The 24961-nt window shown below is 41.5% G+C and overlaps 1 protein-coding gene across 1 annotated transcript in view; it reads left to right on the forward strand.

Moving 5' to 3' along the window:
• The window catches only part of SLC9A4 (solute carrier family 9 member A4), a 34663-nt gene that overhangs the window by 8232 nt on the left and 1470 nt on the right, over positions 1 to 24961 (forward strand). The window contains exons 3-11 of the mRNA XM_062579426.1: positions 280 to 539; positions 3694 to 3911; positions 6204 to 6406; positions 7562 to 7648; positions 8967 to 9037; positions 11345 to 11506; positions 18382 to 18478; positions 20847 to 20978; positions 21947 to 22034. Of these exons, the coding sequence (XP_062435410.1) occupies positions 280 to 539; positions 3694 to 3911; positions 6204 to 6406; positions 7562 to 7648; positions 8967 to 9037; positions 11345 to 11506; positions 18382 to 18478; positions 20847 to 20978; positions 21947 to 22034 (1318 nt within the window). The remainder of the gene's footprint in view (positions 1 to 279; positions 540 to 3693; positions 3912 to 6203; positions 6407 to 7561; positions 7649 to 8966; positions 9038 to 11344; positions 11507 to 18381; positions 18479 to 20846; positions 20979 to 21946; positions 22035 to 24961) is intronic.

Here is a 24961-nt window from a genome sequence, read left to right on the forward strand (position 1 = left end):
TTTCGGTTATATTTAAGAAACCATCTAGGCATCTTCCGTTTAATAGCCTGTGACCCCTCAGCATTTTACTTTTTTTACATAGTCATTTACCCCACTTTTTTGCTACTTGCAGGACATCTGACATACCCTTAATTCTGGGACTTATTAAGAGCCAGATGAGGTTTCAACTGTTACTTTGCCAAGCTGTCTAAAGCAAGATCTGGCATATGTATAAAAAACGTTTAAGTCTGCCAGGTTTGTAAAGGCATCTGACTGCTGTCTCATTATTTTCATACACAGGTGTTATATAACATCTTCATTGCCTTCACCCAAATGCACAGATACGAAGACATCGAATCCATCGATATTCTTGCTGGCTTTGCTCGCTTCTTTGTGGTTGGGCTGGGTGGTGTGCTGTTTGGCATCGTCTTTGGATTTGTTTCAGCATTCATGACTCGATTCACCCAGAATATTTCTGCTATCGAACCCCTGCTGGTCTTCATGTTCAGCTATCTATCATACTTGTCTGCTGAAATCCTTTACATCTCGGGCATTTTGGCGTAAGTATGGCTTTTCAGATGCCCTCCTGAGGGAGGGGGCATTCTTTCAAGGAGAATTTTCTTTCTTTCTTTCATTCTTTCTTTTTTTTTTTAAGATTGGCATTAAGATAAGCATTTTCAATATATGGCCTACAGACCTGCAGTGAACTATGGAGTCTGTAAGATGTACCAGTAAGTAGGAAAAGCAATCCCTGTCAGTATGGGCCTCTAAATGTACTGCAGAGGAGTGAATATCTACCCTGAAAAATATTTAGGTATCTGCTGGCTGAAAAAGATATTGCAAGCTGTTGGTCAGATGACTAGTGCTGCCACCATCTGGTTATTTTGTATTCTTTGGGCCTAACTGTGCAATTTACTTCCTCTGCAACATCTGTTTAATGAGAGAATGAGCTGATAATAGAGTATAGCTGTATTTCAATCCTCACTAGATTATAGAATCATAGAATGAGTAAGGTTGGAAGGGACCTCTGGAGATCATCTAGTCCAACCTCCCTGCTCACCAGGGTCACCTAGACCAGGTCAGACAGCGCTGCATCCAGGCGGGACTTGAATAGCTCCAGAGAAGGAGACTCCACAACCTCTCTGGGCAACCTGTGCCAGTGCTCCCTCACTCTCACAGTGAAGAAATTCCCCCTCACGGCCAGGCGGAACTTCCTGTGCTTCAATTTCTGCCCATTGCCTCTTCTCCTGTCACATGGGACAACTGAAAAGAGTTTGTCCCCATCCCCTTGACAACCTCCCTTCAGGTGCTTGTACACATTGATAAGATCCCCCCTCAGGCTTCTCTTCCCCAGGTTGAAGAGGCCCAGCTCTCGCAGCCGTTCCTCATAGGGCAGGTGCTCCAGCCCTCTCATCATCTTCGTAGCCCTATGCTGGACTCTCTGCAGTAGCTCCATGTCTCTCTTGTCCTGGGGAGCCCAGAACTGGACACAGGACTCGAGGTGAGGCCTCCCCAGGGCTGAGGAGAGGGGCAGGATCACCTCCCTCCACCTGCTGGCAACACTCTTCCCAGTGCGCCCCAGGAGACCATTGGCCTTCTTGGCCACAAGGGCACATTGCTGTCTCATGGTCATCTTGTCATCCACCAGCACTCCCAGGTCCTTCTCTGCAGAGCTGCTCTCCAGAAAGTCAGCCCCCACCTTATACTGGTGCCTAGGGTTATTTCTCCCTAGGTGCAGAACCCTGTGCTTGCCCTTGTTGAACCTCATGAGGTTCCTCTCCACCCAGCTCTCCAGCCTGTCCAGGTCTCTCTGAATGGCAGCACAGCCCTCATGTGTGTCAGCCACTCCTCCCAGCTTGGTAGCATCAGCAAACTTGCTGAGGATGCACTCCATCCCCTCATCCAGGTCACTGATGAAGCAGTTGAACAGGATGGGACCCAGTACTGAGCCTATGTAGCATCATCATCAAGTTACAAGAGGGTTGGAAAAAAATTTTAGTGTGGAAAAAGTAAAGAAAGAATATCCGAGTTCTTGCTTTTGTATACAGCCGTGAACATCAGCTTTAAGATGATTTACGGTAATTATGTTAGATTTGAACAGCATTGCTGGGATTGAAACTGGGCAAAAACAAACAAGAAACACCAAGCATGTATGTACACATAGTGTATGTACTTGTATGTGGATACAGTCACATGTACGGACAGCAGAAAGCATGTCTTTGAGATGATAGAAGTAACTTACTATTGTAATGCTAAGGACCGTGTTCTTAATGTGCTGTGACTGCAAGTGTTCCCAGTGCTTATTTTCATTAGAATAGTGAAATTATTAGTAAGAAGAGAAAGTTAATACAATGGGGATTTATTATTCTTACTGCTTCATTAAGGAAGTTATTGCTCATTTTAGGGATGGGAAGTTTTTGTCACCCTTCTGAATTATTGAGGAATTCATTCATTTTTCACTTGGATCATGAAACTCTATTATGCATATGCCTCTGAAAGTCAACAGTATTAAACATTTATGCCTAATGGTCTTGTCTTAGAATGTCCTTGGACCTGCTAAATGTTTCAGTTCCATGGGCAAGCCCTTGAGATTTCTTTGGTGGAAATTAAATGAGTAGAAACTAGATGAAAGATTTCTTAATGAGCAGTCAGCATTCTCTGAAGTCACAAGTTCAGAAAAATATCATCACATAGAAGCCCCCAAAGACTAAAGTAACATCAACAGAAGCTAGGTAGATGATGGAGTATGTTCCTAGCATAGACCTGAATCTATCTATTCATCTACAACTGTGAAAAATAAAGGGGAGAACAGGAAAGCTGAGGATGGTGTTCAATGGCTGATGTAACTGAAAACACAAAAAACAATCAAATCCTGACATCGATGAGGGGAAGCACCTTACTTCACGTGATGTATTTTACTGTCTTCAATTGGATTGCTTGAAGATCAAGGTACTGCTCAGTGAGCATGTTACGAGCAGCTGTGCTGGGTTGTTGCTGATAACTTTGAACGGATTTTATCCTTGATTGAAGAGCAAATTGGTGGAAAATATTCCTTTGGTTTCTTGAGCACATTGCCCATACCCTGGGTAACAGAGAGGGAGGAAAGACAGACTCTAGGATGACTGCATTTCCCCTGCCTTGCAGAAATGAGCTAGAGTGGGTGGAGAATTACTGAGAGTTAACCTCTGCCTGCTGATATGCCAGCTAGCTGGCAGGGCACAGCAGGGAATTTGGACCCAGTGCTGGACTAGCACCATGTGCTTCCACTATCGTATTAAAGGAAAAGATCACTGAGAAGTAGATTATGTCCCTTTAACTGATCCGCCTGCCCGCAGGCTGGTACAGAATTGACTGCCCTTTGTTTGAGACTCAAATATTTGGTTCTTTGTGCACTACATATTCAGAATAAAATGGACTTTGAACTGGAATGTGATACTCTCACTTCCCCTTCAAGAAGGTTGACTAATTTGCTTCCTTTTTCCTGTATGCAAAATGGACTCATAAAGCTCAATTAAGGTACATCTTTAATCCAGGGTCATATAACTGAGCTAACTCACATTACTGAAGAAGTAAAATGTTACTTGATATTAGGAAGGGCACTAAAAGCTGGTGATGGAGAATGGGAAGCATTCTGATGATGAGGGCTGAAGCTGTTCTTAAATCAAAAGACAAACAGATGGTTGTTGCTGATCTCTGATGTTTTGCCTGGTACAGGATGACAGCATGTGCAGTGACTATGAAAAAATATGTGGAGGAAAATGTTTCCCAGAATTCCTATACGACAATAAAATATTTCATGAAAATGCTAAGTAGCGTCAGCGAAACACTGATTTTCGTGTTCATGGGAGTGTCGACAGTTGGGAAGAACCATGAGTGGAACTGGGCCTTCATTTGCTTCACTCTGCTTTTCTGCCTCATTTGGCGCGCACTGAGTAAGTCAACTTTTGTGGGCAAGCTCTTCTGGTTTCAGTGCAAAGGTATGTTAGAAAAGTCTGTGCAGACTGGTTTAACCAGTTTAATAATGAGTTTACTAGACATGTGTTGCTGACAAGTTCATTTCACTGAATATTTTAAGTAAAATTAAAATATTTTCATGATTATGTCTATATAGATGCTGATATCTTAGTTAACTATCCCCTTGGGTAAGTGGGCTTCATAATAATTTCATCAGACATTGTAATTAACTTACTAATTAGCTAATGTACATCAGCACACTTGTTGTACTATAACACTAAAGGTGTGGGGTTCAGGAATGCATGAGGCATTGAAAAAGAGGGAAGGTGAATATACATACCGATAGATGACTTCTTATACCACAACCCAGGCTGACCATGCCATGTTACTGCTCCTCACAAGTCAGCACAGTCTCTGAAGTGTTAAACTACTAGAAAATATTGCCTGTCTGAAGTTACACTGTTTCTACACACTGTCTCTCTCAATTCCTGCAAAGGTCTCCTGCTCCCTAATCTGTCAGACTGGGATTTCTCCAGCATGGACAACCCCAAGCAACCTGTTCTAATCAGACCTATTCTGAGTAGGTGGTTGGACTAAATGACCTCCATAGGTCTCTTCCAGCCGTAAGTACTCAGAGTCTAAAATTTGGGACCAGCTAATTACTGGCATCTGACAGCTGAGAATAAGGTGCTGTTTCTCAAATCTCTTCTCAGGTGGCTCATCCCTCTGTCAAACAGAATAACAGAGCATGAGGAAGAGGCTGGCTTGGTCCTCAAAGCACATAGTAGTTTCAAGACCTTTGAGTTTCAAGCCTGGGAGCCCTGAAGGAGGGCATTTAGTCATAGGAACAAGAGGAAAGGGAAGGAACAGGCTGCCCACTCAGGCTGTTGAGTCTCCATCACTGGAGACATTCTGGATAGGGTCCTGGGCAATCTGCTCTATGTGACCCTGCAGGAAGAAGCAGGTTGGACTAGATGATCTCCAGAGGTCTCTTCCAATCTCAACCATTCTGTGAGGCCTGGAAGGGTTCAAGTACCTGCCTTTGAACAGCCCTATTACGCAGAGATAACCCAAGTACTCAGCAGTGGAAGTGATGTGATTCTGATGGTTTCACAGCAAGAGGAAATAGTTACGTATTTTACTTTTTTATACTGTGTCAAGCACAGCCTTTAAGTTTTTATGGCCTAACTTTGGAGGCTGTTTTGGAATATCCTTCTAATACAGATAGAAAAGATGCTTTCTCAAAAAAAAAAATCATTCTGTTGCTACATGTCTGCCTCTCTCTCCAACACCAAGGGGAGAGCTAGAGCTTTCCAGAGGAAGATCAGAATATTCTCCCTCAAATCTGTTCTGAAAAATTATTGCATCATTTTGCCTGAAACTTGAGCAAATAAAGAGAATTGGCTGGAAGCTGACACCTCGTTTATAGAGTTTCAGTTTGAGTAGTTACTGTCTAATATAAGTAACAAAAAATGGTCCTGTATAAAGCAGCATCCAGCAACCTAAATAACTAGATATTGCTACTGGCCTTACCTATAATAATTCACAGAGTTTATCAACGACTAACATACAGAATAATGCCAGTAATTAACAGCATTTGTCAGCATTTACATTGGTATTGTAACAATTTCCATACGAAACATAGGATACATATGTCTCATGGAAGATACAGGCAATTAAGAGAAAATCAAGCAAAACATTAAGTGTATCTATAAAGTGAAGCTGCAGTCCTTACACATCTGCAGAGTGTTTCATTAATTTTAAGTTTTATTAAAAGAAAAATTGAAGCAGAGAAATAAATAGAAAACTAGAGAGAGAATAAATCGGAGGATTAAAATTAAAGTGCTATTACTCTTCGCCTTGCAGTGAACCTATCCACAGGACTTGTTGGTGAAGCAATACTTTGGGCAGATACTGTGCAGAAAGCAGGAAACACTGGAAGGGAAGGAGCAGGAAAAACTCTCGTGTAGTGGTTTATCTTGTCTCCAGAATACTTCAGAGAAGAACTGTGTAACATAGATATAGAAAGTAAATCTTTTCTTCTAATCTCACTTCTAAATCACTCCAGTGAATTTAAAGCATAAAGCAGTTAGAAAACACACTCTTTTCTAGAACATTTTCTCATAGTTCCATCAGTTGGTCAAAAAGAAGGTACAAATGCCCCAAAAGAAAAGAAAATCCTGTCAACAACTTCCTGGGGCAGGATGTTACTTTGCTTTAAGTATTTTTCCTTTTTAACTTGCTTAATAACAGGTTTTTTTCCTACCTAGGTGTATTTGTGCTGTTGTACATCAGTAACAAGTTCCGAACGTATCCCTTCACCTTCAAGGACCAGCTCATTATTTCCTACAGTGGCCTTCGAGGAGCCAGTAGCTTCTCTCTTGCATTCTTGCTTCCAGCGAATCTCTTCCCTAGAAAAAATTTGTTCATTACTGCTACACTTGTAGTTACATACTTTACTGTGTTCATCCAGGTGAGTGGATTCCTTAATAAATTTTTTTTTTATAACAGAAATGACTGAAAGCTTTATAGTGAAGATTGCACTGGAATTTACTCTTAAACTAGGACAAACTACTGTATTTTATGGCCAGATTTAGCACTGCACTGTATAATATACCTTTTGAGTGTTTTTTAGGTGTTACTGAATAACTTTTTCAGAAGAACTGTTGAAAACTCAAGTCTTATAAAGCATTCAGGGAAAAGGGTCCACTGTATCCAAAATCTTTTCTTTTCACTGCACATGCACTTCCTAATGCTTCCAAAATAAGAAGCATTTTAACCTGACACTTCAACACAGGCAGAGCTCTTTCCTTACTAGCATCATATCTAAAACTGAGCAGAAGATAGTAATTCTGTCTTATATAGGATTTTGAACTTTTGACTTCATTTGTCTTGGGACCAGACTGGAACATTTTGAAAGCCTTCTTTGTAAAAGAATATTAAAGAAAAATATAGAGAACAAATTAGATTTGTAAGAGTAGATGTCTAGTGTGACTTCAAATGCTCTGGGTTATTCTACTCGGCTTACCCTGCTGTACCATGAGGAACTGAATTTTTCTGGACAACTTGCATCACATTTTCTCTATTTTTCTATACAAACATCTCAGATAGGCTAGGGTGTCAATGGGACTCTATACAGTTGTGGTTAAGCACTCAGATTCCACTCAAAATGGTTCAGATAAACAATTTTGTTTCTATTTGCACTTTTTAAATGCTAGATTCTGCAGTAATGCAAAATAGAATTGGCAGCAGCTAAAAATGGTTTCAAAATGAAAAAATAAAATGTTCCATTCTGAAAATGTTGAAGTAAGAGGTTTCAAGATTGTTAGAATCCCTTAAAGATACATTTTTCTTTCAAATGAGTGTTGTTTTGGTGAAAGTTATCAATGGGTTAGTTACTTTACATAGTTAACACACGTTGATAAATGCAATTTTGATTAGAAAACCTGATGCATACTTTTCAAAAGTTTTTGGTTTTTAGTCCTCTTCTGTAGCTTTCCCCACAGGTGACAGATCATTCTTCTAAGACATAGCTTTCCTGACTGCCTAAAATGAAATTCTTTTGCTTTCTTTCTGTTTTTTTTTCCTAAAGGACAATTAACATTTCCACCCATTTTTCCAAATATAGGGAATCACAATTGGTCCATTGGTCAGATATCTAGATGTTAAAAAGACCAATAAAAAGGAGTCCATCAATGAAGAAATTCATGTGCGAGTAAGTTTTTGGTGTCAGTAGCTAGTGTTCTAGAAAAAAGAGGAAAAAAGGTGTCAGTTCCAATGTAGCTAGGTAGAGCGAGACATTCGGTAGCACTGGCAGTTGGTGGATTTAGACAACAAATACTTTCAAGACTATTTGGAGGAAATCTTAAGCATGATATTCTAGAATATGATATCTCATTTGTATTCATAGATTGTCATATTATGATAGTGTACCATAACTGTTGTGGCATAGCAGAGTTTAGCAGGGTGGGAGCTGTTCTATTTTTAAAAGCTCTAGAATAGACCATTTTCCAAAGACTTGAGTGATGCAACAACAATAGGGTGTTAGATTCTAGCCCTTATATCTGGATACTTGTGACCACGTCATCACAGAAACACAGAACCATGAAAGAAGAGCTTACAAAACACATTCATCATCCTTCCCAGCTATATTTGTCAACTTCCCTTGTTGTTGTCCCTTGACTGGTTCTAGCCACATTGAAACCCGAAAAGCCTTAAATCAGGCATTATAACCAGAGTGAGCTGAACCACTGGCCTGCAAATTTAGTTTCAAGTTCTTCCGAGAAATTATCTTTCTCTCTCTCAAACATTTGCTTTAACTTTTCAAATTACCAATACGTAAAATAACAGAATAACAGTCAAACTGACTTAGCAGTACTCTAAAAATATATATATATTAAATTGTTTCATTGCCATTACAGGAAATATTTGAAACAGTCAGAAATATTGCACCTTAAAAGTAAGCAAATGCAGAGACTTTAGAAAAATCAGGGCATCTCAAATGATTTGAATTTCATTTTAAATTAATTCTTGCTATTTCAACCTTTATACTTTGTTTTGAAAGGAATTTATGTTTAAAAACATCATGCCCAACAATATGTATGTAACAACTGGGCATTTGCAAGCTGTTTCAATAACTCTGGAAACACACAAGAGAAGACTGAAAATACTGGTTATCAGTGATAAACTGACTAGTCTCATGGCAATGTTCAAAATCTCTAGGGCATGTGGAGGTCAAGGCAAGGATCAAGGAGTGAGGTACCTGGTCATGTGTCCCTCCCCTTTCAGGGAGGTGGCACATAGGGAGAGGAAATTTGGCTGACAGAAGCAAGAACTTAATTTTTGGTCTCTGCAAACAGAAAACAAAAAGTGAGATATTTGCTTGAATTTGTAGAGAACTGTAGATGTTTTCAGAATTAACTCCCTTGCCATCTCTTTTAAAAAGCTCAAAATCTTGTTAACAGTTGCATATTTGTGGTGATGTTACTTTCTCATAATGGCCACTCAAAACCTTTCCATGTTTGTTTCTCTAGTTGATGGATCACTTGAAGGCCGGTATTGAAGACATATGTGGGCATTGGAGTCACTATCAACTGAGAGATAAGTAAGCATCTATTGCAGCCTACTATAACAAAATAAGCTATCTATGATGTAAAATGTAATAGGTAAATAGAATAGGAAATATATCTTGTGCTCCATAAGGCTAACATAGCATGCAGTATTGAGGACCTGTCTTATCTCTTTTTAAAAAGTAAACTCCTGAGCAACCATTATCTCCTGGGAGTGCAGTGCCCGTACACTGTTTGCTAAGTTGCTTCCGCACAAACAAGGAGAAAGTAGGCCTTCTGAAAGAAAAACATAACACATAAATGCATGCTGCAGGCATGTAAACAGCCTGTAAACATAGCTTTGACATAAATCTTAGATTGCCAATGCTCCTTTAGGTTCAGATTTAGAATGGAAGCTATGTAAGGAAGGAGTGCTTCATTTTCCTTCATTGTAAGTCACCAGGGCAAAAATGATCCCCTGTTGGTAAGTACAGATTAAATAGTAATTGTCCTTACAAATCTTTGCATTCAGTCATAGTTAAAATAATACTGAAGTGAATGGCTGGATTTAAATATCCATCAGCCTAAGCAAATATGACTTTTAATATGGTGTTCATTCAGGAACTGTACAGGGCTAGTGTTATGTCTTCTGTAAGCTTGATGAGGTGATTATGTATCTATGTATCTTCCAGGCATCGTCCAGGACAGACTTGGTGTTCTGAGTTGCTGTTTGCTTTGCACCTTTTTCCATAAGGGTGCTCAGTGAACATTTGGCCACCATCTTGGCATTTGAAGGCAGTATATGAGGATACAATGATCTTCCTTTTCCACAAGCACCATATTCTGATGCCGTGGGATAGAAGTAGTCCTTCAGACTACACCAAGACTTCCGTGCAGGAGCACTTTGGCTCACCCCTTGGCATTGGACCTCAGTGATCCAGTGAAGGGATACTGTGTGGCAGCTTCCTTTTTGCCTGGGTTTTTCCCTGTGGAAATCAGAATTTAGGAATGGGAAGAAAGTGACTGTTTTGCATCCAGTCTTGTCACAATAGAGAGCAAAGCTGTAGCAAGGGCACATATCTGGACCCAAAAGCTGAATGTTCTTTAGGCTCTTGCAGAGTGGACATAGCTTTAAGGCATCCACATGGCCATACAACTGTCTACACAGTGAATAAGCTCACCAAATTCTTCTTGGAGCAGTGATTTCAATCACATAGCTGCATTCTATGTTTCAAAGAGATAAAACACATTATTTCGCCTTATCCCACATCTACATACAGCTATAATAAGAGAATTTTGTCTAAATCAGTCATAAATGTAGTATTTCAGTTCAGGTGCAGATTAAAAGACCATACTGTGTATAAAAATATTTAATGTAGGAAAGGCTGTTCTAAAAGCTACTCCCCATTCATTTCTATGTTATTTTAAAGATGTTCGGTATATGTATTTTGAAATGAATTTTATAAGTGAAATGACACTCGAAGTAGCTTCCTGCTACCTAGAAAAACATAAAGAGCTCTACTTCGAGTGGGAACACATTTGGGTACCTCTCTATGCTATTAGAGTAAGTATAGAAACAAGCCTTTGTTAAGAAAAAGTGTATAAACTCTGTAATGCTTTTTCTAACATTGTGGACCACATTACCTTGCTGTGGTAAACTGCTCCTTTGGAAGAAACTTCTAAGATGATCTGCTGTTGTTCTGCTAATTGTCTGCCTGAAAACACATACCTATTTCAAAACACACACATACATTCTCATTCAAATTATGTCACACATTAGTGATATTTTATAAACCGCAGTGTGCATGCACATAGTACTTTGAGGTCCATTCAAATTTTGTTATTCAGAATACAAAGAAATATATTTTCTCCACTCTAATTGTCAGGATTCAAAATCATCAGCAACATAATGGGTCCAAACTACTGTAACTACTGGGCCGTTTAGAACATTATTGGTGGCTGGCTGAATAAGCCAGGATTACTGTAAGTGCAGCTGCTGCTGTTATGCCCTATTAGAATACAACACTTGTACAAAAGCATGGAGACTGGCCATATTCTTTTCTTACAAATGAGGCAGTGTTATCTGAAAACACACTCTCAGCCCTCTATTTTGCTCTGATTGCAGCTTGTTTCTGTCTTTTGTCTAGTGGGCTTTACAATCTGTGTGGACCAGTAGACCATACCAAATGTCCTCCTAAAGGTTTCTGTTTACTAGGCCTTCTGGAGTCCAGAGGTGTCTCCAATTTGGAATCAGTTTTCACTGCTGAATTATGTATGTGTGCGTTTGAATGAAGATGAGCTTATTCAACAGGTATAAAAACACATTTCTTCTTTACTCTTTGGTTTTAATGTCTCCTTTGCAGATTTAAAAAGTTTGACAATAAGTATCTGAAGAAAATCTTAATTCGGGAACACCAGACCAAATCCAGCATTGTGTCATTGTACAAGAAGCTGGAAATAAAACTGGCCATTGAGATGGCTGAAAGTGGCATGATAAGTTCAACAGCATCTGCTGTTTCTTCACAGTGAGTATTAGCCTCTGAAGAGCAAAGTAGGGTACAGGAGGGAAGGAAACAAAAATGAGGAAACATCTGAGGGATTTTATGACTTCAGTAGAGACACAACAAATCTAGAGGGTTATGAGGAGTTGTTATTTTGTGCTGGCACTTTGGTACTTATCATATGTTTACTTTGAATCTTTGTTCACCGAATGATAATTAAAAAATGTGACATTTTCATTAAGTTTCTCTTCAATAATGGGCAGTGCTAAAGTGGAATCATGAGTCCATCCCAGAATCTACTCTGGCTGCTTTGTGTCACAGCAGTGATTCAAGTCTCCCGTTCTCCTCACTTCTCTAGCCAGTGGATTTTGCTTGTCACTGCTAGGTGCTTAAAGAACTACACAGAAGTTTAGAATAAAGGTCTTTGGTCCTGAATCCATTATTCCAATTAGAAATCTGGGGTCTTAATATCTGAGTTGATATATGCTTTGGATGGTTTTCTTTCCAGAGTTTTGCAATTTCATTTTGCAGTTCCTCAATCTGTCTTCTTACACTTAGGTTTTCACATCTAGCTTTGGCCAGAACTCAGGTGCAGAGAAAATAGATAAAAAGACAGAAGGAATTAATAGAGAGAACTTTCTGAAACAGACCCTAGATGTTCAGTGTTGGAAATAAGGAAGACTTCACATCAGCATAGTTGCCTACTTTTCAGAGTAGTGTGAGACAAATGTTAGTTCTCCAAAGGTATATGTCTGTGAATGATGCCTGGTAGCCAGGTGGCCTCTAATGGAGTTGTCTGACACACTGGGTCTCCTCCAGCTGTCCCCTCTCTCTTGGGCATGCTCCCCTCTACGTCTTGTCCCCCAGCAGGAGCACTACCTATTCAATTCTTATGGAGAGATGAAGCTTGCTTATAGATGTGCATAGGTAATGTGCTAAAAAGTAATGCAGCTTGGTGTTAGACAGAGCTGGGGAGAAAACTGGTGGGATCTCCAAAGACATCACTGAGGGAACTGCCCTGTAAAAGAGGATTCTGTAAAAAATCGTCACTCTTTCACACTGTAACTGCCCTGCACCTATTTATTTCCACCTGCAACACATTGGCTGGAGGTTGTATACTGCCATATGCCTAGCTATAGGGAGGCAATTTGGCATTTACCTCCCACAGACTCTTTCCTGGGCTCCTGCCAGCTGATGTTGCTGCTGCTGCTCTGCTGCTGCAGGCCTTCAGCCTCTTTATTTTGAGGCAGCCTCTGGCAGGGCTCAGCATATTTTCTCTCTTTGATAGTCCTCTCTCCCCATATTAGAAAGTTTAAAAGATCACATCTCAAAAAGAAATAATGACTGGATATTAAATTAAAATCTCTCTTGAAGCTGTTTGTCTCCATCATGACAAGACTCACTGGCTTGTTGGAGACTGACACTAGCATGCAGTGTAAGACCTAGCATTTTCTTTCTAAATCACTCTTTGCTGAATGGGATGATATTAAAAATGATTGTGTGTTTGTCAGGCTTCCTTCTGCTGTATTCCCCTAACTGATCTGAGCCAAGTACAAATGTACCAGGTTGGTAGAAAATCTGTGACAAATAAACCACTTTCCTCTTCTTTTCCTGAAAGAGATATGGAGAAAAAAGACAAATTGCTTTAATACAATTCAGAAAGTCTCTCCTGAGCTGAGAATTTAGGTTGAAAAAATATTCTAAGTAAACAATGACATGATGGAGTGAGTTTTGCCAGCTGTACTCAGGTTGTAATTAAATTTTACTGTGCATCAGCCTCTGATGTGCTCTGATACTAAGGAGAGAACCTTTCCAAAAAAAAAAAAAAAAAAAAAGGACACCTTAAAATATAAAGTACACCCTGTGGCTCAGAAATGTCCCCACCTTTGGAGGCTGTGAGAGTGACTTAGGAAAATACATATTTTCCTAATTCTGTTCTTAAGTAGGTGTCCATGGTTGAACACTATCACAGCCAGGATAATGAGCTGGTTGTATCTTCGATCTGAGTCAATGCAGTGGTTCTAAATCTCCACTCCCTTGAGCTACCAAGTGAGCCTGCTTAAGAGTGAAAGGTTTCAAAATGGAAGAATATATAAACAACTTTATGGCTTTCATTGAGATAGGTTGTATCTAAAGTTGCTGTCCTGAGTGAGGCTACAAAAATGTGGCCATGAACAAGCAATCCTTAAAAGTTCAGATATGAGATCAAAATCCGATGTATTTTATTTAAAACTATATTTACAGTGCCATTTTACTGAGAATATTTTTTCATCAGCACTTCTGATCAATTCTACAGCCTTTAAGGACCAGTAAAGAAATATTCTATGCCAGTCAAGGCAGATCTCAATTGCTCTGGATTCAATCTGTAATCTGAAATTCAATTCATGTTGGTGAGATTCCTGCAGGTGAAATGAGTATTGAATGTGCATTAAACATTTCCAATGTGGATTGGAGAAATTTGTCCATGGACTGTGCAACAAAGAATCTACATCTGAATGAAAATAGAGCAGTTAGTTATAACAGTTTGGAGAATACAAGCCTTAGAAATAAGTATTTCAAAGGCAAAAGCACAGTCAAGCAGATATTGTAAAAACTGTGTTTGTGTTTTGGGAACTATACCTTAGAAATGCCCATTAGAGAGAGAGAGAGGCTGGTTTGACCGTGAGCTTACTTAATGATGGCTTCATATTGCTGCAGTACTGACTTTGGTAAGAGTAAATCTTAGAATATATCAGTACAGAAAAGATCAGAATCAAATACAGTGTTGTTATTGATGATGATACAGTTGTGCAAGGGCTACATCTGATGAAAGTTACTTCCTTCATAGGACTAATGAAGATTAGTGGAGAGTTGGTAAAGTTCAAAATTTGAAATATTTTATATAAAAAGTAACCTTACAAGGTTTTCATAAGGAATTGTATTTCCACACTGTATGTTAACTATATCTAAGTCTTAAAAAGAAAGAGATACTGTCACGGTACTCCCTACAGAGAGATAGTCAGTTATCATAGCATATTATCAGCTCAGTATTTTCTTTGCAAATATATTTCTCATGCTGTGCTTTGTACTTAACATTCAGGAAGTTTCAATAAGAACAAAAGAATGGTGTCAGCAAGGATTGCTTTATGGGTTTGGTAACATATCAGATTTTTTTTTTCTTTTTTGGAAAAGCTTTTTTTTTAATGTGTTGTATGTTGTAAATGTAAAAGCAACATTTTTATTACCATATCTGTGTATCAGTTAGGTAGGTTAATATCTAATCCCATGAAAATAATATATATTCTTTTTATGCTTCAGATTATCTTCATAGAATCATAGAATAAGTAAGGTTGGAAGGGACCTCTGGAGATCATCTAGTCCAACCTCCCTGCTCACCAGGGTCACCTAGACCAGGTCAGACAGCGCTGCATCCAGGCGGGACTTGAATAGCTCCAGAGAAGGAGACTCCACCACCTCTCTGGGCAACCTGTGCCAGTGCTCCATCACTCTCACAGTGAAGAAATTCCCCCTCACGGCCAGGCGAAACTTCCTGTGCTTCAATTTCTGCCCATTGCCTCTTGTCCTGTCAGACGGGACAACTGAAAAGAGTTTGTCCCCATCCTCTTGACACCCTCCCTTCAGGTACTTGTACACATTGATCAGATCCCCCCTCAGTCTTCTCTTCCCAGATCTCATAGCCGTTCCTCATAGGGCAGATGCTCCAGCCCTCTGATCATCTTCGTAGCCCTATGCTGGACTCTCTCCAGTAGCTCCATGTCTCTCTTGTCCTGGGGAGCCAGAACTGGGTTCAGTACTTGAGATGAGGCCTCCCCAGGGCTGAGGAGAGGGGCAGGATCACCTCCCTCCACCTGCAGGCAACACTCCTCCCAATGCACCCCAGGAGACCGTTGGCTTTCTTGGCCACAAGGGCACATTGCTGTCTCATGGTCAACTTGTCATCCACCAGCACTCCCACGTCCTTCTCTGCAGAGCTGCTCTCCAGAAGGTCAGCCCCCACCTTGTACTGGTGCCTAGGGTTAATTTTCCCTAGGTGCAGGACCCTGCGCTTGCCCTTGTTGAACCTCATGAGGTTCCTCTCTGCCCAGCTCTCCAGCCTGTCCAGGCCTCTCTGAATGGCAGCACAGCCCTCATGTGTGTCAGCCACTCCTCCCTGCTTGGTATCATCAGCAAACTTGCTGAGGATGCACTCCATCCCCTCATCCAGGTCATCGATGAAAACTTTGAACAGGATGGGACCCAGTACTGAGCCCTGGGGGACGCCACTAGCCACAGGCCTCCAGGAACTCTGTGCCACCGATAACAACCCTCTGAGCTCTGCTTTCCAGCCAGTTCTCAATCCACCTCACTCTCCACTCGTCTAACCCACACTTCCTCAGCTTATCCAGGAGGATGTTATGGGAGACAGTGTCAAAAGCCTTGCTGAATTCAAGGTACACAATGTCCACTGCTCTCTCCTTATCTACCCAGCCAGTCGTTCCATCAGAGAAGGCTATCAGATTGGTTAAGCAGGATTTCCCCTTGGTGAGGCCATGCTGGCTACTCCTGATCACCTTCTTTTCCTCCATATGTCTGGAGACGACATCCAGGATGAACTGTTCCATCACCTTTCCAGGGATGGAGGTGAGGCTGACGGGCCTATAGTTGCCTGGGTCCTCCTTCTAGCCCTTTTTGAAGACTGCAGTGACATTGGCTTTCTTCCAGTCCTCAGGCTCCTCTCCAGTTCTCCCGGACCTTTCAAAGATGATGGAGAGCGGTCTGGCAACAACATCCGCCAGCTCCCTCAGTACCCGTGGGTGCATCCCATCCAGGCCCATGGATTTGTGGATGTCTAGCCTGCCCAGAAGGTCTCTAATCCTATCCTCCTCAACCAAAGGAAAGTCTTCCCTTCTCTTGGACTTTCTCCCTCACATCCAGGCTGCAGGATTCCTGGGGGCTGCCCTTAGCAGTGAAGACTGAAGCAAAGAAGGCCTTCAGTAATTCTGCCTTCTCTGTATCCCTTGTCATCAGGGCCCCCGCCCCATTCAGTAGCGGGCCCACATTCTCCCTAGTCCTCCTCTTGCTGCTGATGTATTTGAAGAAGCCCTTCCTGTTGTCCTTGACATCCCTTGCCAGACTCAATTCCAACTGGGCCTTAGCCGTCCTCACAGCATCTCTACATACTACATCTTCACACTATCTGTTCTGCTTCTACTTCAGCTGAGCTGAAACTCAAGGAATTTCATTAAACTCACTTTAAGAGCTAAACAATAAGCATTAAATGAATTAGGACTGGCCACTTCTCCTCTATAGGTATATGGAATTGTCAGGTCTGCAGCTGGGAAAGTAAAAAGATGACCTGATGTCTTGTAGATGTTCTGCTCACCTCTTCGGCTCAGATGGAGGAAGCTGTCTCTTCAGTCTGCTGAATATCACCTCATCTCATTGCAATAGTCTGCTTATGGGTCTCTCACATCCCAGGGGTATGCTTAACCCTATTCTAGCACTAATGCTATCTTCTAGCCTGCTAGTGCTATCCCTTAACCTGTCGTCATGCTCACTCTCTCTTTCTTCTTACTTTATGTAAAATTTGGCAGATTTCAGTTTTGTTCTGATAGAGAATGAAAACACATTCAGAAACCTTGAAGTACTTCAGGAATGAAAATTCTTGAATTCCAGGGATCTTGGACAGGGCCAGCCTACCAATGTTCACTCTCTGGTTGATGGTAAGATGTAGACTGCAAGCTGTACATGATTGTCTTACAAGTTTTAAAGATGATCTTGTTAGATTACAGCATAAAATAGTGGTAATCTTGTTAAATAAACTGTAATTGTGAAATTCCAGTTTTTTTCTATGTTTACAGCATAATCTTAGTTTAGTATGAATCTACTTTCCTTTGCTATTAAAAGATTTTTTTTTTAATTTAAGAGGCATAAACAATGAATTTATACAAAGCTTTGGCATTACTGTACAGTGATAATAATCCATTCTGTAATCACATAATTTACAGACATTACTTTAAGGACACCACTTAGCTGAGAAGAAAGATTGACAATTACAGTAAAAAAGAAAAAGAGAAAAGAAAGCAAAACAGAGAATGGAAAAAACCAACAAGATGAACTCTGACTGTGATTCATCCTGCATGATCATTATCTATTTCCCCATTCTCTTCTTGGGAATTTAACTGAACACCAACTCTCATGCAGGTTCACTTACACAGCAGATCTAGTTAACATTTCACAGCAGCCTTCATCAATTGTTTTGTTAGTGAAAGGGCCAGGCAGTTACAAATGACTGTGGACTTCTTGTCCTAGTTTGAAAAAAATTCTAAGATTACTATCTGTTAGGTAATCCTTTCATTTAAATGAAGAACTAGACTCAGTTCCAAGGAAACTCTCTATGTATTCACCTCTGCACAGAGCAGGTCTCCTGGACAGTAACGTTCCAGTCATTGTTAGTGAGGACATAGTTTATTTATTAAGGATGTTCTTCTCTTTCACAAATAATTCAAAAACAGTAAGACAGTAAGGCCCAGCCTGTTAGACCTTGCTGGAGAACATGTTCAAGCAAGGGAGGAAACTTGCAATGCGTTCCTGAACGTACAGATGTTTCTTGCCTAGTCTAATTCTTAAAACTGAATTTCCTTATGGAGCTCTTTAAAAGAAAGAATGATTTCTGCTGTGAGCTGTATGATGGCTTAGAGCCCTTTCTGACTAGCCAGTATATTGATAAAACCCGGGAAAGGGCAAAAAAGGTCTGACGGTTTTCATTCAGCTTTGGATGATTTCAGGCTGTCACTGGTCAGTGAAAGTCTCTTCATATCCTTCTGCCCTAGAACAAAAAGCAGACCATATGTCATTTGGTAGGAAGAGTGTTTAAGCAACTTGTTAATATCATATTAAATCTTCTCTTTTATTTACAGGAGCTGCAGAAATCGGCGAGTACATAGGCTCTCCCCTGCAGAGGTGGAGTCCATGAGAGATGTCCTGGCACATAATCTCTACCAAGTGCGGCAGAGGGTGTGTAAGCAACTTTCATGCTATCACTCTGTATTTATAGACTGAAAGCTCCTGTTTGCCCTCCTTCACATCATAGCAACGGCTGACGGTAGCAACAGGCACTGGAGTCATGCCGATGGGAAATGTGGGCTCCGGGCCCACAGCCCTTCCAACCCAGGAGACACTCAGGGGAGGACCTGTGGTTCTGAGTTCACTCCTTGATGAAGAACAGGCAAGCAGGGTTTTCCTTCAGCTTTTCACCCTGACAGCAGAGGGAAAAGACAGGAAAATCCAGGTCTGAGCTCTAGAGGTCAGGCTTCCCTCACTGTACGGCTGCCTGTGACTCAGAAATGGCCCTTCACAGGCTGCCAGACACCCCTGGCTTAGTTTGACTTTCCAGGTCCTCTCCCTCTAGGCACACACAGCCTGTGACCTCTTTCTGCAGGAGCTGATGGGTAGGGTATTTCTATGGCAACTCAGGTGATCCAGCTGATATGGTGGTTAATACTGGTATTTGCTGGAACAGGCACGGGAACATTTCTAAAGCAAACCATCCGTAGAGGACGTTTAAGACTGCGACCTGTGTAATCTCGGTGAAAGGGCTGGCTGGAAGCAGGGTGGCTGGGAGGCTCCAGGCGGTGAGACTGGCCGGCATGGCAATGGGCTGGTGTGACCTGGCCTCTCGGGGACCTGGAGTCTGAGGGAGACGACCTGAGAAGTGTAGGAAGCTGGATGGGTCACATATGTGTAGCATTTGCAGTGCAAGTGGGCTCGAATTTCATTGAGACAGACGGACATAGTCATCAGAGACAGTAGGCTGGCTGGCAGATGGCCACTAACAGTGAAACTTTTCTGTGGAAGTGGCAGGCCTGGTGGCGGTAAACCTTGCATAGCCCAAAGTCTGCTGAGAGTCAGGCTGGTGAATTCTCGTTCTGTGTGGGAGCTGCAGTTTATATTCCTCCACCACAGGAGGAGAAAGGAAAAGAAAATCCCCTTCTTCTAGAGCTTCATTTTACAGGCTTTTTTTTTTTTTTTTTTTTTTTTTTTTTTTTTTTTTCATAAAATGGAGATGATAATGCCGACAAGGATTTGTTGTGCACAAATTTGTACTGATTTTGATGCAGTTCAGGGTAGAATATCTATTTAATCCAGTCATGTGTCCAGAATGTACATCTGAGTGCACTCATACCGCAGTGTGTAGTAGAGGATATATTACAGTAACCTTGAAATTATGCAGATAAACTGAGATAACTCATGTAATGCACATTTGCTCGAAAATGCTAGGCCTTGCTCATTTAAATGTGTCATTATTAATATGATATTCTTTCCTAATATTGTTTGATTTGCCATGGCCAATTATCCCTAAGATATTAATTTCTTATCTTACTAGCAACAATTTGCATATACAGTTGCCTCATAGATTACTGAAATGAACTTTCTCTCTTCAAAATCAATTACAGTAATGTCCATTTGTGCCAGTCACTTCCTATGTGGTATTGAGAACTGTGTGCTTTTGGAAATAAAAGATATGAAGTAAAATAGTACTCATTTTAATATTTCACATTAAACTTTGAAAGCTTGATGATGCTCTGGTTCACCAGACTAACTTCACAAAGACAAGTGAGATTAAGATCTGATTCTACATTTTGGAAGAGTTTTATAAACTTAAATGAACTCTTCTCTTTGAGGGGAATAACTATTTCCCTGATTTCACAAGATGTACACGACAAATCAGCAAATAAGCAACAAATAAGCTTGTCGTAAAAAAAAGGCTCAATTTTAAGGTAATATTAAGGTGTGGTTTGCCCACATATGGAACGGAAGCTCAGATGTGCATTTCATTCTGGAGATATATTCTGTTTGATACAGACTTTTGCACCTGAGCATGTCTGCAACTTGCTTCTGGATTAGTAGTGTTGGTACCAAATGCTCAGAAGTGACTTAATGAGCTATCTGTCTCCTGGGACTTCCCTCACATCTGTAACTGCCATTGCATGATTAAAAGAGATCTGAGAAAGAGAGGAAAAGCTCAGAGATGTTAAGAGACCTGTACAGGTGGGTATATTTTTATGGTATATTTTGAGCAGGCTCCAAGTCTATCAAAACTGCACCAAGGAACAGGTCCTGAGGGAGGGCAGTCAGCCAAGGTGGGACTGTGTTGTCTGAAACCTACAACTGTGTCCACACTTCCTTAAGTCTTACTGTCCAGGAGTAAGGTTAATGTGAGACTGCATTTCCCTACACAGTGGCACTAAACAGACCCGTGGTGTGTTGGCGGCTTAGCCAGGAGAGGTGTTCTTTTGGCTATGTGATCAAATAGACTGTACAGCTTCGATTTATTGACAGTTCAGGTGTGAAGAGACTCAGCTGAGTGCATTTTCTATTTTAGGCACCATCATACAGCCGACACAACCTGCCTACGGATACAAATGAGAAACAAGCCCAAGAAATCCTCTTCCGTCGACAGCATAGCCTAAGGCAGAGCTGCAGGAAAGGAAACAGCTTACCTTGGGGTAGACCGGTACCTGTAATGCAAACTATTATTCATTTGATCAAGACATATAAAAACACCTTTGTGTGTCTGTAAATAAAAAAGACACCCATTTTTATTTGCTTTTTGTAATAGTTAAAATGGATATTTTTTGCAATATCCTCATGCAGCGCTTAGGAAGGAAGACCTTTACTTAGCATTCACTATGTCCTGCCTCTGGACATTGGTCAGAAAACATTGGCTGTAAGTAATAAGGTAGCTTGCATTGATTTGGCCCAGATAAAACAAAGTGTGATCACACCTGTGTGAATCTGTGGATGGACAAAGGGCCTGATCCAGAGCCCTTGACACCTTGCACTGACTGTTTGGGCTCTAGATCAGAGAGAAACAGTAATATGTATCTGACCAAACATAGCTGTTGGATAGCATAGACATTTACAGCTGAGATAATCACAGCTAAAGAAGAGAAATAAGCTCCTGCTGGGTACAAATCATTTTATTTAAAGTTATCACTTAAAATGGGAAAGGTGGACTTTAGAATAACATATTTCTCTCCACTGGCTATAAAGAAAACCTAGGACGATTGTATCAGATACAGGCATTTTCAGGTGAGGCCGAGTTCAACCTGCTAAGCGAAGGGTTGACCTTACTCACACTTCTTTAAATTTGATTCTAAGGTTGTAGGCACAGTAGAAAAAGGGTGTAAGCATTCTTCTTTACCAGTTAATTGCACTGTCCTACCAAATGCAAACTCTCCTAATACCTCTCCTTTTTGCCATGAAAATGTAAATTATTCTGTAATGGTTACTTATTCACATATGGAACCATTACTTATTCTTTCACCTGTGTCCTGCTGAATAAGCTCAGTGCGGGCAGTGGGAGGACTGCCTGCTCACCAATGGCTGTGGGGAGCGGCATTTGGCTGCTGAGAGAACAGATCCTGTTTCAGGGGTGAGAGGCAATCACAGGCACTGAATGCACTCCGTCTCTGCACGCAGGCCAGCACCATGGGCGTGCGCTACCTCTCGCTGCAGCATGGCTCCCGTCAACCTGCTAGGCGAAAAGCCAGGCGCGTGACTTTTATAGGTAACGTAAATACTTTACTCTGCATCCTGCTCTGGTAGGGAAAGAAACTGGGTCAGCTGTTCAGTGGATTTTAAAGCAATATATGAATACTCCCATGGAAGTCCATGGTCCATTTAAACGAGTTACACCCTTCTCCCCTATCTATTTATCTGTGCTGTTTATGTGGACGTGACTGCTGTTTGTATCTTGTTCCAGCACCACCTATTTCTCTCTTTTTTCCTCTTGCACAAATATTCCTGTAATCTGTGCACTTCGGCGTGCCCACGGCACCCTGCGAGCCCAAGAAAATAAATTGTCTGTTTCCTGCAACCCCACAAACATAACAGCATGTGAAAGTGTTAGCAGTTGCCAAATCCAGTAGCTCAACAGAGGCAAGGCTGCTGTTGCTCCATGTGCCAAGGTCCAGTTAGTAGCGAGGCTGAGCGAGCTATTGCCAGCAGGTGCACGCACACGCACACACTGCACATACACTCATACACATGGTCAGCAGAACAAGTCAGCAAAGGAGAAAGCGCAGCACTCACGTGAACAAAGACAGCGCCAGTGGCTTCATCCTGTTCCCTTCTCTGGCTGATCAAGACAAAAGTCCATTAGTGGAAAATACATATAGATATGTACAATGTGGATCACTCCAGTAACTGGCCTCCGACACTCAGTTCACACAGTAGCTCCTCTAGATCACTGGTCTCCCCAGTTGCTTGCACCTGTATATGTGAGCCGAGCCCCACTTGAGTTGCTAGTGCATACTCACACACACACACACATGAGCATTAACACTGTGGATCTCCCAGAAACTGACCTTAGACACCTAGTCTTCCCAGCAATTGGCCCCTGGAAATTCTGGTCTCCCAGTTGCCTCACACACATGCATCTGGGTGTCTCTGGTAGCTAGCCCTACGACTTTACCAGGAGCTGACCCTCAGGCCCTGTGATATTCACAGTTGCTGGCCTGGACCTCCTGGTTCCTGCAGTAGCCAACTCACAGGCTCCCTGGTCTCTCCAGTATCTGAACTAGCTTCATCGCCACCCAAACACCTGGCTCCCAGGCTTCTTACCCTGCATACTGGCTAGTCTAGCTCGATGTTTGCTAGTGATTTTACACTGACAGAAGCACCCACACATTGCATACACACTCCAGTCTCTCCTTGTGCTGCTCCCATGAGCATACAGCCCCTCTGACCCATGGTCCCAACCCAGGCGCCAGCACTGAGACCTCTATGCCTGCCTACATGCAGGCTAGAGCCCCTCACCTGGGAAAACAGTTAGAAATGGAATTTAATATGAAGACAGGATAGACGGTGCAGGATATGGCCAGATGAGTGCGCTGACCAGCCCGTATTTACATGGGACTTGTCCCTTTTATCTCCTTTTTTTCCCCTCATTTATTCCTCCCCAAACTGCTCTGGTCCTTCTTCTTCACCACCTTTGGTTCCTCCTTGTACAATCTCCCAAAGCTCTTCCCCAGCATCCCAAAATGAGCCCCACACTCCATAGGCAGCACATGGTCTGCAAGGTGATGAGGGAGATCCTCTCTGCCTGAAGCATCACGATGGGTCTGTGTGGATGGATGGTCCCCTGTGGTCCCTGGGAGGGGCAAGAGCAAGAGCTCCTTTCCCTGACTGGGGTATTTTGGGGTCCTCCACCTGCTCTTGTGCCCTGGGCTCCTTTGTGTTCACAGAAATGAGTCTTTAACCAAGGAACTTAAGATAAAAATATGGCACAGTCTTTCCCCAAATAGCTGGTCTTTTTCCCCCTTTCCCAGCTTGTTGTCTGTGAGCATTTCTGTAATAGTATTGGTCTTACTGGAACAATCTATCAGCCAGTGTCAACACTGTACAAATTATCATAGGTACACAATAAAATACAGTCCTACCATCACTTGCAGTCTAAATAAGGAGAGGGAGTTTAGAGATGGAAGCAAAAAGTGGAGCCTAAGGTAAATACAAGATAGTGTTAGAGAAAACATGGACTTGACTGTCCATCATTGTCTCCATCTGTAGTCTCCCCTACTCTTTGCTGATTTGACTTGTGTGATCCTGAAATGCATTTAGGTTTTTCTGAGAATTACTTCTAATTTCTGGCAAAAACAGCAAGTTTTCAGTGAAATGAAACGATATTTTTAATTATTTCCTTTGTATCGAAAATTTGGATGACCAAATTTGTTTCCTGCAGGTGCAAAATTATTTTATTTCTTCTCTTTCTGTTTATTGTTAGATGAAAGCAAAAGTGATCTGTGCAGGCAAACTGTCCTCTGGGGCTTGCTTGCCACATGCACGTGTGATGGAGGCAGAACAGAAACCTATAGAATCTATTCAGAAAGGAAAGTCAAAGTTATTCAAGTTTTTTTTTTTTTTTTTTTTTTTCCTGGTGAAGTGACTCTTTTCTGTGCTTTTCGTCAGGATGTCATAGTGGGGTATGTGTCTTTCTAAAAGATTCAAATTGTTCTACACAGCAGCCTTGGACTTAGAAACACTTCAGACACTTTCAGGGACCAAGTCCTGCTCTCAGAAATAGGTCCATTATTTCAGTGGGGAGAGGAGTAAATCCTGAAGTAGTGAAGCAGTGAAAGTGGGTACATTTACACTAATAGCTGGCCGTGAATTTAAGCTCTGTGTTGTGCTCTATACAAATAATTAGACTTCTTGGCTCTGCTTCTGGCATTAAGTTAGGTCCCTTGGGTAGCATTCACAGCATTTTAGATATCTACAGTCAAAGAAAGTCACCCTAAATTCCTCTCATAATCTGTGTTAGGATGTGATGACTCACACTAGGGACCTGAGAAGAGAAATATTCAATATGTGGGAGATTAGAATGACAACCTCATTTATACACATCTGCAGAGCTAAATGCCACTTCTTCTGCCTATGCCTGGAAACCTTCCTAAAACAAGCACCCTCTGGGCAAGCTTGATTTCACTATGCAAAAAA

This window comes from Rhea pennata, chromosome 1, assembly GCF_028389875.1.
Source record: "Rhea pennata isolate bPtePen1 chromosome 1, bPtePen1.pri, whole genome shotgun sequence".
In the NCBI taxonomy this organism is placed as follows: domain Eukaryota; kingdom Metazoa; phylum Chordata; class Aves; order Rheiformes; family Rheidae; genus Rhea; species Rhea pennata.